The sequence below is a fragment of the Papio anubis genome, chromosome 3, assembly GCF_008728515.1.
Source record: "Papio anubis isolate 15944 chromosome 3, Panubis1.0, whole genome shotgun sequence".
NCBI classification, from domain to species: domain Eukaryota; kingdom Metazoa; phylum Chordata; class Mammalia; order Primates; family Cercopithecidae; genus Papio; species Papio anubis.
The window spans coordinates 177,140,671-177,156,630 of record NC_044978.1 but is presented as its reverse complement, the minus strand read 5'-3'; the positions used below and the strand labels follow the sequence as shown (position 1 = coordinate 177,156,630).

General features: G+C 42.5%; 1 protein-coding gene across 5 annotated transcripts in view; it reads left to right on the top strand.

Annotated features, from left to right (window-relative positions):
• The window catches only part of STX18 (syntaxin 18), a 126,072-nt gene that overhangs the window by 68,601 nt on the left and 41,511 nt on the right, over window positions 1-15,960 (top strand). For 2 of the 5 annotated variants that reach the window (XM_017958568.3, XM_003898466.5), the window contains exons 3-5: window positions 10,400-10,515; window positions 12,391-12,468; window positions 12,634-12,700. In XM_017958568.3, coding sequence (XP_017814057.1) covers window positions 10,400-10,515; window positions 12,391-12,468; window positions 12,634-12,700 — 261 coding nt within the window. Of the gene's footprint in view, window positions 1-9,378; window positions 9,485-10,399; window positions 10,516-12,390; window positions 12,469-12,633; window positions 12,701-13,958; window positions 14,012-15,960 lie in introns of those variants that run through there. The other 3 variants (XM_021938214.2, XM_021938213.2, XM_009206519.3) reach the window with 3 other exon arrangements.

The following is a 15,960-nucleotide window of genomic DNA, read 5'->3' as shown; positions in this document are numbered from 1 at the left end:
TGATTCTTACACAGAGTAGTCAGGATAGGCCCCATTGAGGTGGCATCAAAGCCTACTCCTCTGTGAAGTTTGGAACCTCTGATAGGATCTCTCAGTTCCCTCCTCACCTCATCGCGTTCTTTCCACCTGTCATAGAGAAACCCCTCTCTTTGTTTTTAAGGATACTGTCCTACATGTGTATAAACTAAAGGGAAGAAAAGAGCCAGATGACCAAAAATAGCTGGGAATCATGAGTGCAGCGGTGCCTGAGAAGCAGTGCAAGCGCATCCTTTATCTCATCACTCACACCGCCTCTCAGGTACTGCTGTATTCATGATTCCTGGCCAGTTTTCATCATCTGGCTCTCTTCTTCCCTTTAGTTTATACATGTGGTGTGAGTGCATCCTTTGTCTCATCACTCACACCGCCTCTCAGGTACTGCTATATTCATGATTCCCAGCTATTTTTGGTCATCTGGTTCTTCCTTTTAGCTTGTACGTTTGACCTTGCTTGCTCCTTAAGCCACAGGCACTCTCACTTCATTTCACGTCAGTGCCAAACACAGGGAGAAAGTCTAATCAGGGATCAGCCAACTTTCTGTAAGAGCCAGATAGTATAGTTTAGGCTCTGTGGGCCACGTATGGTTTCTGTCGCATATTGTTTTGTTTTGTTTTTTTACAACCTTTAAAAACCTTTAACCATTCTTAGTTCTCAGACCACAGGGAGCCATGCCTGCAGGGTAGACTTGGGCTACAGACTGCAGTTGACGTGACCTCTGCTTCCTCACCTTTTACTCCGCGCCAACCATATGGCTTGGTTTCCATCATTTTTCTGAAATTTTTCTCCTAATGCTCCTCTGTGACTTCCTAATCACCAAATCCAGTGGCTTTTCCTTAAGGGGAATATAAATAGACTTGTATGGTACACACTCTGGTGTGTCTACCTTCTTTTACTCCACATGTTTTTGAAGTTCTTGCATGTTGTGTATACCAGTAGTTTGTTCCTTTTTGTTGCTTTATTATTTGTAATATTCCATTGTGTGAAGTTACCACAGTTTGCTTATCCATTTATCTAATAGAGAATACTGGACTGTTTCTACTTTGAGACTAGTAGGAATAAAGCCTTTGTGAGTAGCATCTTCCACAAGTCTCTTTGTGGACATACTGATTTATTTCCTTTGAATAAATACCTAAGGGTGAAATTAGTGGGTCATACAAATGGTAGGTGCATGCTTAGCATTAAAATAAACTACCAAGCAGTTTCCCAAAGTGGTTTTTCATTCCTTGTAGCAATGCATGAGAGTTATAATTGCTGTCTATCCTTGCCAGCATTTGGTGTAAATAGGCTTTTCGATTTTAACCGTGATAATGTAACCGAGCACAGGCTCTGCTACTCACTGCTTGCAAAGCCAATAACAAGGACAAAAGGAAGGTGACTTTATTTCCAGAGCAAGCAGTGGGAAGGCAGGAGCGGTGCTGAGTACTAGGTCTGTGTGTCTCTTTCTGCTGGTACCTGTCATCTCAGGCTGGCGACATGTCAGCAATGGCCAGGTTGTAGACTACCCGCCTTGAGGTAATCTCTGGAATTTTGCGGTTAGATCTCCATGCTCAGTCTATCTCAAGTTAGCCCCTGGAACTTCCAGGTAAGCACATAATTAGATACATACAGTTAGGTAAATATGCATGTGTGGTGTTTCAGAGAAAGTATGTTTCAAGGCTGTATTCTAAGAATAAGGAGGAAAAAAAGGGTTTCTGCAATAAGCCATAGGATTACATCTTGAGACTAGGGAGAAAAGAGAAAAAGGAATAAAAAGTTTTAAAGTGTGCTTTCAGGCTATCCTGTCCAATTCTGGTGATAAATGTGAAATGGCAAGTCACTGTACTTGAAGCATGTCCTTCTCTAATGAGAATGGTGTTAAGTGCCTTGATGGTTTTTTCTCAGCTCTTCTACTTTGCCACAGTTTTTGATCCTGTTGACCATCATCAGTTTCTTGAAATTTCCTATTTCCTTGACTTCCACTGCAGTATTTTTTGGCTTCTCTCACCACTCATTTTTGCCTCTTTGTCCTTCATCTATCCCCTAAGAACTCCAGGGCTCTGTTTCAGGCCCTTTTCTTTTATTTGTCTCTACTTTGCTTAGGAAAAAAAGTTCTACCTACCTAGCTACCCTCCCACCCATCCCCCACCCATGCCCACCTTGTTTCCATCCTGAATGTTTATTCTGTATTAGGTACTCTGATAAGCACCAATTAGTCATATTTTATCTCATTTGGTCCTCACATCAACCCTGTGAGGGAGGTACTGCTGTTAAGCCTGTGTGGCAGGCAGGCAATGAAAGCGTAGTGATGACATAACCTGAAGATCACAGCTGGTGAGCCTCTGAGCCAGGGCAGGCCATGGAATCCTTGCCCTTCCCCACCACACATTCTTACTACCTACTGTGGCTTCCTCTCTCACCAGTATGCCAGTAATGAAACCACCTTTGCAAAGGTTGTAACAGTGAGAAAATTATGACAGCAAACGAGATCTAACCTAATCAACTCTGTCTTGCCTTTAACCTCCCAGATGCCCTTGATCATTACCGGTCGTAGGCCAAACTGACTTTGGGAGGAAGTTAATTTATAGTTTTAACTTTGAAACAAACACGATAACAGCCCCTCCTGGAAACAAACCCCCTTCTTGCTTGAGAACAAGGCCACTTTTGTAAAACCAACAAATTACCCACGAGATTAGAAATTATGGCTCAGGAGTCATGTAGCCAGAAGCCGGAAGACCACTAACCTCCCCAATTGCTCCTATAGATAGCATTACTGCTGTGAAACCTAAGATTGATGTTTGAGATATTTTCAGACCCCACATTTTGATGGATCAGCTGGCACTATGCAGACCAGGACACTGACTCATCTGGTCTTATGGCCCCCACCCAGAAACTGACTCTGTGCAAGAGGACAGCTTCGACTCCCTAGGATTTCATCCTTAATCCGACCAATCAGCATTCCCCATTCCCTAGCCCCCTGCCCACCAAACTAGCGTTAAAAACCCAGCCTCCGAATCTTCAGGGAGGCTAATTTGAGTAATAATAAAACCCCAGTCTCCCTTTTAGACAGCTCTATGTATATTTAACTCTTTTTCTATTGTAGTTCCCCTGTCTTGATAAATCGGCTCTATCTGGGCAGTGGGCAAGATGAACCTGTCAGGCGATTACAGTTGTTCCAAAATGCATGTCATTAGCACAGGCTTCTCCCAGTCCCCATTGCCACTGTCCTGCTCGCCCAGCACCTGTGAGCAGCACCGTTCCCATGCGTGCTGCCCACTCCTCCCATCCGCTCTAGAGTGCTTCAGTACAGCCTTTGTCACTTGCCTGATCTTTGTTCTCAACTCCCTGCTCTTTGGCCCTTCCTCTCCTGGTCTGTCTGGAAGGCACAGGTGTAGTCCTTATCGTTGTAGATGGAATCACACGCTTCCCTCTTCAAATCCCTTTTCTGCCTGCAGGATGTGGCCCATCCATACTTCTTAGATAAGCAAGACTTTTCATTACCCTCACCCACTTTTCCATCCTACCCCTTTCCTTCACGTGCCCTGCAGCTGCATTCAGAGTTAATATGTGTTCTGCCTCCAGGCCTCTACTCACACTGTCATCATGGCTGGTTGCTCTTCGCTCCGATCCACACATGTCACATGTTCACATGCTTCCATCCTGAGAGACCCATTTCTCACCACCACCTTCTCGGTAGAGCCTGCCCTGGCCCTGCCTTCCTATCTGAAAGCCATCTCTCCTGCCTCTGAATACTGACAGCTCTTTTTCTGTGCTTTTCTTATGGTACTTCTGACATGTGCCTGGTAGAAGAGTTATTTGTTCATAATCACCTCTACCGCATTTCTTGAGGTGAAAAACTGTCCTACTCATCTCTGCATGTTTATAGTGCCATGATTTGATCAATTTGATTAATTCATCAGTTTATTCATTCTGCAGTTATTTATTGAGTGCCTACCATGTGCCACAGACTATGCCAGGCGTGGAGTATAAAATAGTGAACGAACACAAACATGTTTGTCCCTGCCTTCATGGAGCTGCTAAAGTATTCATGCCAACAGGTAACATTGCAGATATGACAGGTACTGCAAAAACAGAGTACAGGTAGCCTTTTATTTTTCCAGCTTTTAAGTTCTGGGGTACATGAGTAGGATGTGCAGGTTTGTTACATAGGTAAATGTGTGCCATGGTGGTTTGCTGCACAGATCATCCCATCACCTAGGTATTAAACCCAGCATCCATTAGCTATTCTTCCTGATGCTCTCCCTTCTCCCACCCCCCACCCTCCAACAGGCCCCAGTTTGTATTGTTCCCCACCGCCTCGTGTCCATGCATTCTCATAATTCAGCTCCCATTTATAAGTGGGAACATGTGGTATTTGGTTTTCTGTTCTTAGGTTAGTTTGCTGAGGATAATGGATTCCAGCTCCATCCATGTCCCTGCAAAGGACATGATCTCATTCGTTTTTATGGCTGCATAGTATTCTATGGTGTATATGTTCCACATTTTCTTAATCTAGCCTGTCATTCATTGATGGGCATTTAGGTTGATTACATGTCTTTGCTATTGTAAATAATGCAGTGATGAACATATAAGTACTTGTCCATGTATCTTTATAATAGAATGATTTATATCCCTTTGGGTAGACACCCAGTAATGGGATTTCTGGGCCAAATGGTATTTCTGCCTCTAGGTCTTTGAGGAATGGCCACACTGTCTTCCACAGTGGTTGAACTAATTTATGCTCCCACCATACAAAGATACCAACATACCAGAATCGCTGGGATGCAGCTAACGCAGTGTTAAAAGGAAAATTTATAGCACTAAATGCCCACATCAAAAGCTAAAAAGATCTCAAGTTAACAACCTAACATCAAAACTAAAAGAACTAGAGAGCTAAGAGCAAACTAACCCCAAAGCTAGCAGAAGACAAGAAATAACCAAGATCAGAGCTGAACTGAAGGAGATAGAGATGCAAAAAAAAAAAAAAAAAAAAAAAACCCTTCAAAAAAATCAATGAATCCAGGAGCCATTTTTTTGGAAAAATCCAGGTTTTTGTAAAACATTAATGAGATAGACTGTTATCTAGACTAATATAGAAGAAAACAGAGAAGGTTCAAATAAACACAGTCAGAAATGTTAAGAGGGATGTCACCACTGACCCCACAGGAATACAACTACATGGAAATCGAACAACCTGTTCCTGAATGACTCTTGGGTAAATAATGAACTTAAGGCAGAAATCAAGAAGTTCTTTGAAACTAATGTGAACAGGTAGCTTTTGAGGAATTTAGCCTTGTCAGAGAAAGTGTCCTTGAAGAAGTGACATTTGAGAAGAGCTCTGAAGGAGTAGAGTTACCTAGGTAAAGCAAGAAGGAAGGAAGGGAATTCAAATGCAAAGGGGTTAGCACATGCGTACACCCTGTGGACAGCGTCTGCCCTATTGTGAAACATGCAGAGATGAAAAAGATAGTTTCTCACGCACTAAATATTTAGCGAGCAGATGAAGGAATGATGCAAGTCATCAAAAATGCCATTCGGAAAGAAAGAGAAAAGAAACATTCTAACCAACACTTCTAAAACAATTTCTGGAATAGACTCCAGCTCTCCACAGGCAGTGGCAGCACGGGTGTCTTGTCTCTGTCTCTTCCCCTAGCTCCATTTGCACTGGCTTTAGGATGGCATTTTACCGTAGGACTCATCTTCAAATGTGTTATGTAAATTAATGAAAAAGTTGGATTTGACAGATAAGGTAACATCATTAGGAGCATCTTTTTAGGATTTCATCTTTATGAAACAAGGAGTGGTTGTATTTCAGAAGCCTTCCTGTCACAAAGATAGAGAATATAAAATAAATCCTGCTTTTTTTTGACTTTGTCATTATATGCAAAAATGGAAATATGTCCTATAAATTCTCCAACAGAGAAAAATAATTATACCCCAGTTGAATTTTAAATAATCCTTGATGTTTTGTCTGCTTACACTTAACATACATAGGCAATTTTATGCTTTTTAAATGCATTTCATTTGCATTATTTTGGAATATACTAAACTAATTATATAATTATTCTGATGCATAGTACCAAGAAAACCTTATTTTTAAGTTCTCAGTTAAAATAGTTGGTTAACACTAGATCGTAGTGTCATTTTTATTTCTAAAGGTGTGTATGTGTATCAAATACTAATTTGATAGGCTGTGAAAATGGAAGCTACAGGGATTTTGTAAAATGTTACAAAACTTGTATAAAGCTCTCAATTTGTAGCTTCTTTCTTTAGTATCTGACAACTTAGGCTGACGAAGTGGTTGTAAATATCTTTTATAGAAATCCCTTTTTAACTTCCCTTTTCCTTGAAAAGACATCCAGCAAAGTAAATGCTTTGAGTGCTGGTTCGATTCACACCACTCCTTACGAACCATATGAATCTGTGAAACTCAGTGTCTTCCTCCAGTACCAGAGGTCAGCAAATACAGCCACAGGCCAAATCTACATTTTTAAATATACATTTAAATGTAGTTACATATTTTAATGTTGGGAAAAATAGTCACGATATTTTATCACATGTGAACATTATATGAAATTCAAATTTCGGTGTCCATAATAAAGTTTTAGTGGCACACAGCCACGTTCATTTGTCTACATATTGTCTAGGGCTGCTTTTATGCTACAACAGCAGAGTTGAGTAGCTATGATGGGCTACAAGGCCCACAAAGTCTAACATGTTTACTCTCTGGTGCTTTTCAGAAAAGTTTTGCAAAGCCGGTAGTGGGAGGGATAATCACTCAGGTAGCAGTGGAGAGGTTCAAAGCAGACAGTATGATTGAAATGCAATGTGAAAAGAACAACACAGTGGCATCCAGGTGTTCTTCTGGAACTTTGTAGTTGTTTTAAGCTTTCAATGTAATAGTGATGTTAAGGCAGTTATTATACTCAAACAGCAAAAGGAGGCTCCTGCACACTGTTTTTCGGTGTTCCCAGACTACCGCAGCATGGACTCTCGTCTCAGTACAGTAAAGAGGGCCTAAGCCTTCCCCTTTCCCAGCTACAAGGGCAGCAAATGCTAGGACTGAGGATCAGGTTCCCTGGGGGCCAGTGCCAGCTCTGCCACTTACAGGCAGATAACTTCAGGAGATTGAACTGTTGTCCCCGAGGCAGTCTTCGTCTTGTTAGGTCCATCGCCTCATTCTAGAAACTCAGTCTTTTTTTTTAAAGGTGGTTTTGCAGTGTTGCCCAGGTTAGCTTCAAAATCCTGAGCTCACGTGATCCTCAGCCTCCTGAGTAGTTGGGACTGTAGGCATATGACATGGTGCTTAGCTAGAAACTCAGTCTTTTACTCATTTTCCCAAAGCCAGTTGTTCATTGCCAACTCATGCATACTGAATTCTACTCCACCCCCTGTTTTGGTCCCTGTGAAAGAGCATGGGCTTTGGGGTCAGTCACACCTAAGTTCCAATCCCGATCCTGCCATGTATTTATCATGTGAATGACTATAACTCACCTTTGTGCTAGTTTTCTTTTTTATAAAATGTGGAAAATGTTCTTGTGAGGATTAAATTAGATGGGTATGAGAGTTCCTGACACACAGAAGTCTCTTGGTGAATGATAATTGAATTGGAACCCCATTTGACCTATGATGCGGTTCCTGGGGGTTGGAGGGTATTGGTTATTGAACAAGACAAAACCCACCTCTGTTTTCTGCCAGAGAGTTGGGAGGAGGCAGAAAGAAAGAAAGAAACAGAGGCAGGAGTCAGATCAACACAGTGGAGACCCTTTATCATTGGTAAAATCTAGGTCGGTAGACAAAGCTTAGGTTTGCAGGCGGGTGGCCTTGCTGATACTCTGCTCCTGAATTAGACACTCACTCAGCCATTAGTGCCACTGAGCAGTCGCAGCCCCTGGAGCACAGACAGCAGGGACAGGCCCCTTTACAACATAGGAGAGAGAGGAACAGAGCAGAACCTCTGCTGTCTCTAAGTAGGCAAAAGAGAGGAGAGAAAGCTGTGAGGAGTAATGCACACCCCGTGCTTTCTGCCGGGGGGCCAGAGGGAGGAGGCTCTGGGAGGAAGCAAGGTGTCATTCGGGGAAGTTGGTTCCCACAGAAACATGAGGATTAGGGAATAAGCAATCCCCCCAGTAGCCCAGGTTCTGTCCAGATGAAGAAAGGCCACCCTTATTATCTCTCATCAAGTTCTCCCTCCCGAAGGTAGTAGACAGCTTAAAGCCTTTCTTTTTCACTCTTCTGCCCTCCCAATGCAATGTGCAGGCCTTGGCCTGCTCCTAGGAACATTTTATGTGGAGTATGATCATGGAATTGAAAGAATATGTGTAGAAATATTGCCTTCAGACCTATGAGGCTTTGTTAGTTTGACACAATTAGGAAGCTGTAATTTTTTCCAGAATGTAGAACTCAGACTTTATTGACCCATTTAATTTTTTTTAATAATGACATTTTACTAGAGCAGAACAGCATGTAACCTAGATAGCCTCTGGCTAGATCTCTGAGTGATTTTAATTAAAAATAATGTCTCCACTTCTGGTAGATGGACCTTTTCCACAATACCCTGGCAACAAAACAATCTGGGAGAAAAAACTTTCTTGGTTTCTGTTGTTCTTACTAATAGAATAACCATACTGTCAATTTTCAATTTAGAAGGTTAATGTATATATATAATGTTTCCTAAAGGAACATTACCTTTTAATTGAATAATCAGTTTTATCAAATTAACCTTTAGACCTTTTCAATTTCACTGAGTTGGGTTTCCATTAAATCAAAATATAGAGTAGGAGGATGTTAATCTAATGTTCTTGGAACTAGTCATTTCTAGGTCTCTTCTGTCTGCAGGGTACATATTCACTAAGTTGGTACCTTTCTGATTCATTTGTCCCTGACCCCGTTAGCCTCTATTTCCGATGAGAAGGTTCCTAGTAGGGATGAACCTGAGGCTTTGGCCCCTCTGCTTGTTACTCTGGCTCCTCCCCAGAGGGGAGCCATTCATCTGGGATTGGGGGTGGGCTGGGGTTGGGGAGAGGGGATTGAGCTTGCTGGCTTGGCGCTTTTGTCTCACTGTTGGGTCTTCCCTTGGACGGAGTCCATTTTCTCATGGTTACCATCCCAAGCCTAAGTAACTAACAGAACAAGATCCTAAGGAGCATTGGAATAAGGAACTAATTCCATGTCACTCTTCAAGTTCCGTGGAGAGAGGATCGTCTATTCCCTAGGAGGCTGGAGGCTATGGGGTTTCCTTTTCAACTCTCCCTCAGAAAATGTGGAAGTGGGGTGGGGGTCGTGGGGTAGGGGTGACTCCAAGGGAGGAGGGGATGCTTATCAGGTGATTGGGAGTGAGGACTCTGTGCTCATCTCACCCCTTTCTTTTTTAGAAGGGCCTGTCCTCAGGATGGATGTATTCCCTGTTTGTTTGTGCCTGAAGTTTCCTAGAGAAGGCTTTGGGACAGCGATGCCTACCCGTCTTGAGGTGGGGGAAAAAATTGGTTCAGGAGGAACTTACTAGACAGCACAATCGTAGCTGTGTATCAAGCACATTCTCCAACTCATTCATTTGTTCAGTTCATTCAAAAGTATTTGATTACTGATTTATTAATTGATCAGCCTACTAAAAATGCTAGGCATTGCTCTTGGTGATGGGGATACAGCAGTGAACAAACAGAAGTCCTTGCCTTTGTGGAACTTACATTTTTACAAGGGGGAGAGACAGGCAAGAAAAGAAATGATTACGTAAAATATATGGAATGTTAGAGTGGGATAAGTATCTTTGTGGGGAAGGAAGAAGGGAAGTGGGATAGAAGATGTCAGGGAAGGGACAGTTTGTAAAGAAGGATTAGGGAAGGCCTCATTCAGAGGGCAACATAGAGTAAACACCTAAAAGAAGTAAGGGATCCATTGATGCTGCTATCTGAGGAAAGAACATTCCAGAGGAGGAGACAACCAACACATGGAAAGGTCCTGAGGTGGGAGTGTGCCTGAAATGTTTCGGGAACACCCTTCACCCTCTGATTCGGTCATTGTGTGGTGTGAGACCCCTCAGTAGCTGCCCCATTGCTCTCAAAGCAGAGCCTACATTCTTCATAGCCCAGCTTATGCTGCAGCCCTCACTCCATGCTCCTTCTCTCTCTCCCTTTCCCCATCTGGCTTACGTCAGTTGGGTCTATTCCGGAGGGTTTTCTACCACACACTCTTCATATGTGTTAGTTCTACTATCTATCTATCTAGATGGTTCTCTCACCTTTTCACCTGGCCTGTTCCTTCTCACCCTTCAAGTCTCAGCTTAAATGTCACTTGATGAGGGAGGCCTTTTCTTCTCTTCCCATCCCACTCAGACTATATTATGTTATCATTTGCTGCTGCCCTTTCCTTTGCTGTCTTTTTTTAGCCATACCATGTCTGAATACGGGAGGATGACAGACACAGAACGAGACCAGATAGACCAGGATGCCCAGATATTCATGAGGACCTGTTCAGAAGCAATTCAACAACTACGAACAGAAGGTAAAGTGCTCTGAAAGATGCAAACGGGCAACCATGAATATAGCAGGTAGTTAAACAGAATTCATATGGTGTGGCCGGTTAAAATTCTCTCTTCTTATGTTGATTTAGGTTTCAGAACATTAAAATCTTTTCTTTCTTATCAGTGTTTTAACCAAAGCTGTTAAAAGTACTGAAAAGGCTGCATCTTTCAAGTTAAACCAATGGGAGCAGGGAGATGGAAAGGACCTCTCCAAACAGAACCAAAACTTTACCTAGGGGCCAGGGACAGTGAAGACAAATTGTGTGTGTGTGTGCGCGCGCACGCATGCACGCCACGTGCGCGTCTGTTCTGTGTGGCAAATTGTATGTGTGTGGGTGTGTATGTGTGTATGCTTATGTGTGCCTCTGTTCTGTGTGGCATTTAGTGGGATAGGGGTTGACAGCAGCCCGGGGTACTTAAGCTCTCTACTTGTAATATTCAAGTAAACTTTCCTATCAAACCTTCAAGGTTAGGAAGGCTCTGGATCCAGGACTGCCTAGGTGGTACCCCAACTCCACCCGTCTGAGTCATATAGCCCTCTGCAAGTCACTTAATCTCCCTGGGCCTTGTTTTTTGTCTATGAAATGCAGACAATTAGGGGATGTATCTCTAGAGTTGTTATGAGAATTAAGTTAAATTCTTACAGCATGCTTAGAACCATATCTGGCACTAGGGTGCTTATTATCTCACTTTCATTGATGTTTAATTCTCACTGAGACAATGAGATGACTTCCCAAGTCACGCCTCTTTCTTGATTCTTTTTTAATTTGCTTAGGCATATACAGAGTACATTAAATAGTAAGTAGAGTTCAAAGCTGCCAGATGCTGTTGTGCTCACAACACAGACTTCTGTTTGGGAGGTTTTTATTAGAATGCTGATGGACCACTTGGAGACTCTGATGGAAGCAATAGGCATTCTTGCCAGAAAAATTTACATACACAAAATTCTATATGCAATTTCACAGAGCTCCTGAGTCCCCCACATGAATCTTGGGTTAGGCAGCCCTATAGTAAAGACAGAAATCATACCCTCTACCCTTAAGGGCATATATATTCATTGAGAGACCTAAAAAATACACAGGAATATTAACAACACCTACATTTACATATGAAACCATCTAACCTTGGGCTGTTTATTGCCTCTGAACTTTAATTTCTTCATGTGTGAAATGAGAAAACTCGGAATTGCTATTTTAGTTACTAGCAGTACATATGTAAAGTGCTAGCAGAGCACCTGCACACAGTAGGCAGTCAATCTCTCAGTCAGTGGTCACTGTCTTACCAAAACCAGTGGCACAGACTTTAGGTCTGGTAAGGCCTTTTAGCACATTTCTGTGTGGTGGATCCCAGGAGAAAGGCATCTGTGTGGCTAGGAGTCATAGAAGGTTTCCTGGAGACGGAAAGTTTGACTCATTGTCTAAGGGACCCTCAGAATGTGAGTGGCCTGGGGGAGAGGATGGGGCACCAAAGGCTGAAAAGCAGCACAGGGTCAGGCAGGGAGGAGTGTGTGATTTCAATTATTTAAACATGTTCCCTGAAGGTCAGCTTGAGCATTGGATGCTGTTAACACAGATGGGGGTCAGCATTCAAGAAGTGGCTGCATCAAATACTATCCTTAAGTGTTCTGATAAACCATAAATTATTTGACTATAGTTTTTCTACAGGTTTAATCTTTCACTCTTGTGAAGCCTAATAAATCTTACTCTTCTAAAAATGTAGTGTCTTGACACAAGACTTGTTTTATAGCTGTGTTTTAAAAAATACTCTCAATAAAGAAAGTGTTGTGAGGAAGCTGATGAATTGCTCTTTAGGATAATTGAATGCGAAGACCTGAACATTGTCCTTTTCTGTTACAGCTCACAAGGAGATACATTCCCAGCAAGTGAAGGAACACAGGACTGCTGTTTTGGATTTCATTGAAGATTACTTAAAAAGTATTTCATTTTCTTTTAAAGGTCAAATGTGGCATTTCACAATAGATGTGATGCAGAATTTAGCTTTGCTAGCTGAAGACTGTAGTGTCTCATTATATTTAATGATGCCTTTGCCTGAGAAGCTGTTTTAAGCAGTCTTTCTTCTGGTATTTTCCCCTGCAACAGGAGTCTGTAAACTTTACTCAGAACAGAGAGCCATCCGAGTTAAAAGAGTGGTGGATAAGAAAAGATTGTAAGTATTGCTTTCATTGGTGTTTCTTAATAATAGTACTACTAATAATAGCAGTTAAAGTTTGTAGAGCACTTACCCTATGCAACTTACCATATTTGAACTTCTTCACAAAATGCCATAGCTAGTGCTATGGGGCACTCACTGTGTGCCAGGCACCATGCTAGTCACTTTATTAGCCCACAACAAACCCTCATGAGGCAGGTACTGATTCCTCCCTCATTTTACAAATGAGGAAATTGAGGCTCAGGAGGCTTGGCCACTCACCCAAGGTCTCACAGTCCCACAGGCTGCGTAGCTGGGGTTTCAGCCCAAGCAGGCTGTTGGTCCAAAATCTGTGCTCTTGCCCATTTTGTCTCTTAATAAACTGATGAGGCTGGCACATTTTGAGCCATTTTACCTCAATCTCTTTGACCTGGGAGAGGAATGCAGATTTCTCCTTCACTATCCCAAGTGGACTTAACAGGTACCCAAGTAAAGGAAGAAGAGATTTTTGCTGCTACCTTAGTTCCTGTTTCTCAGCAGAGGCCTCGACTAAAATACACATTAAAATTGGTCAGATGGGAATTGTTCTCATTTAGACAGCAAAGTATAGCCTTGTCTCCTGCCACATCGTTAGCTGCCCTGTGCCAATTACTTTGTGCAAAAGACCTTGAGGGAAATAATGATGTGACCCTTCACAGTGTAGTTCATTCAACGCCCTCCTTCTTGTCCTTTCCTCGTCTTTAGGCACAAGGCATCTGACTAAAATGTACGTGTGATTTTATCACTCCCTTGCTTCCGTGTCTTACAAAGGCTAAACAGCATGGCATTCAAGGTCCGGGATGCCTGGACTACAGCCACAGTAACTCACCACAGTAGTCTGACAACTCCTGAGCTTGTCTATGCTCTGTCCAGCGAAATGAGACCACTGATTAAATGGCAATGTCAGATTGCTATAAATGTTTCTTGATGCTTACTCTTCACTTTTGTACTTACCTTGTAGCAGACTAGTAACAGACAGTCCATGGTCTGGTTCTGTTCCATGGACCACACTTGGAGTAGCGCTGGGTTAGAAAGTCACCTAGTATGTAGTATATGTCCAGTAAATTGAGTGAGTGACTGAGTAGTGGTAAAGGTGGCGTCACTGAGGTAGTGTGAAACATCTCCTGCTTTTGGGGTTCACAGTACCTGTGCCTGAGTGGATACGTTTGTCCGAAAGCTAGTTTTAAAATTATAGTACCATGATATTATATATCAAAAGGATCTTCTTTCTACCCAGAGCCTTTGTTGGAGGCATAAAAGAAGTACAGGCATACCTCGGAGATATCACAGGTGTGGTTCCAGACAGCAACAAAGTGAATATCACAATAAAGCAAGTCACAGAAACATTTTGGTTTCCTGGTGCATATAAAAGCTTTGTTTAGGCCGGGCGCGGTGGCTCAAGCCTGTAATCCCAGCACTTTGGGAGGCCGAGACGGGCGGATCACGAGGTCAGGAGATCGAGACCATCCTGGCTAACACGGTGAAACCCCGTCTCTACTAAAAATTACAAAAAACTAGCCGGGCGAGGTGGCGGGTGCCTGTAGTCCCAGCTACTCGGGAGGCTGAGGCAGGAGAATGGCGTGAACCCGGGAGGCGGAGCTTGCAGTGAGCCGAGATCCGGCCACTGCACTCCAGCCTGGGTGACAGAGCAAGACTCCATCTCAAAAAAAAAAAAAAAAAAAGCTTTGTTTATACTATAAAGTGTGCAATAGCATTATGTCTAAAAAAGTCATGTGCATACCTTAATCAGAACATACTTTATTGCTGAAAATGCTAATGTTTGTCTGAGCCTTAGGTGAGTTGTAATCTTTTTGCTGGTAGAAGGCCTTGCCTTAGTGTTGATGTCTACTGACTGATTTAGGGTGGGGATTGCTGAAGGTTGGGGTGGTTGTAGCAGTTTTTAAAATAAGACAACAATGAAGTTCGCTGCATCAACTGATTCTTCCTTTCACGAAAGATTTCTCTATTGTGTGCAGTGCTGTTTGATAGCATTTTACCCATAGCAGAACTTCTTCAACATTGGGGTCAGTCCTCTCAAACCCTGTTGCCACTTTGTCAACCAAGTTTATTCAATATTCTAAGCCCTTCCTTGTTATTTCAACAGTGTTCACAGTCTCTTCACCAAGAGCAGATTCCATCTCAAGAAACCACTTTCTTGGTTCATCCATAATAAGCAGCTCCTCATCCATTCAAGTGTGATCATGAGATTGCAGCAGGCTCCATTTCCAATCTTAGTTCTCTGGCTATTTCCACCACATCTGCAGTGACTTCCTCCATTGAAGTCTTGAACCCCTCAAAATTATTCATGAGTGTTGGAACCCACTTCTTCCAAACTCCTGTTGAAGTTGATATTTTGACCTCCCCCCATGAATCACGAATGTTCTTAATGGCGTCTAAGATGGTGAATCCTTTTCAGAAGGTTTTCAATTTACTTTACCCAGATCTGCCAGAGGAATCACTATCTGTAGCAACTGTAGCCTTGTGAAATGTGAGGTTTTTTTGTTTATTTTGAGTTAGGGTCTCACTCTGCCACCCAGGCTGGAGTGCAGTGGCAGTCATGGCTTACTGCAGCCTTGAACTCCTGGGCTCAAGCAGTCCTCCCACCTTAGCCTCTCGAGTAGCTGGAACTACAGGCATGTGCCACCATGCCCAAGATTTTTGGAATGGTAAGTGAGCATTGGCTTCAGCTTAAAATCATCTGCTGCATTAGCCCTTAACAAGCAAGTCAGCCTATTCTTTGAAGCATTGAAGCCAGCCATTGACTTCTCCTCTGTAGCTATGGAAGTCCTAAATGGGATCTACCTCCAATAGAAGGCTGTTTTATGTAAATTGAAAATCTGTTGTTTAGTATAGCCACTTTGATCAATTATCTTAGTTAGATCTTCTGGATAACTTATTGCGGCTTTTGTGTCAGCACTTGCTATTTTACCTTGCACTTTTACATTATGGAATTGACTTTTTTTAAATGTCACGAACCAACCTCTGCTAGCTTTCAACTTTTCTTATGCAGCTTCCTCACCTTTCTTAGCCTTCACAGAATCAAAGAGAGTTAGTTAGGGCCTTGCGCTGAATTAGACTTTGGCTTAAGGGAATGTTGTGACTGATTTGATCTCTCCAGACCACTCACACTTTCTCCCATCAGCAATAAGGCTGTTTTGCTTTCTTATCATTTGGATATTCACTGGAGTAGTGCTTTAATTTCCTTTAGTAACTTTTCCTTTGCATTCACAGCTTGACTG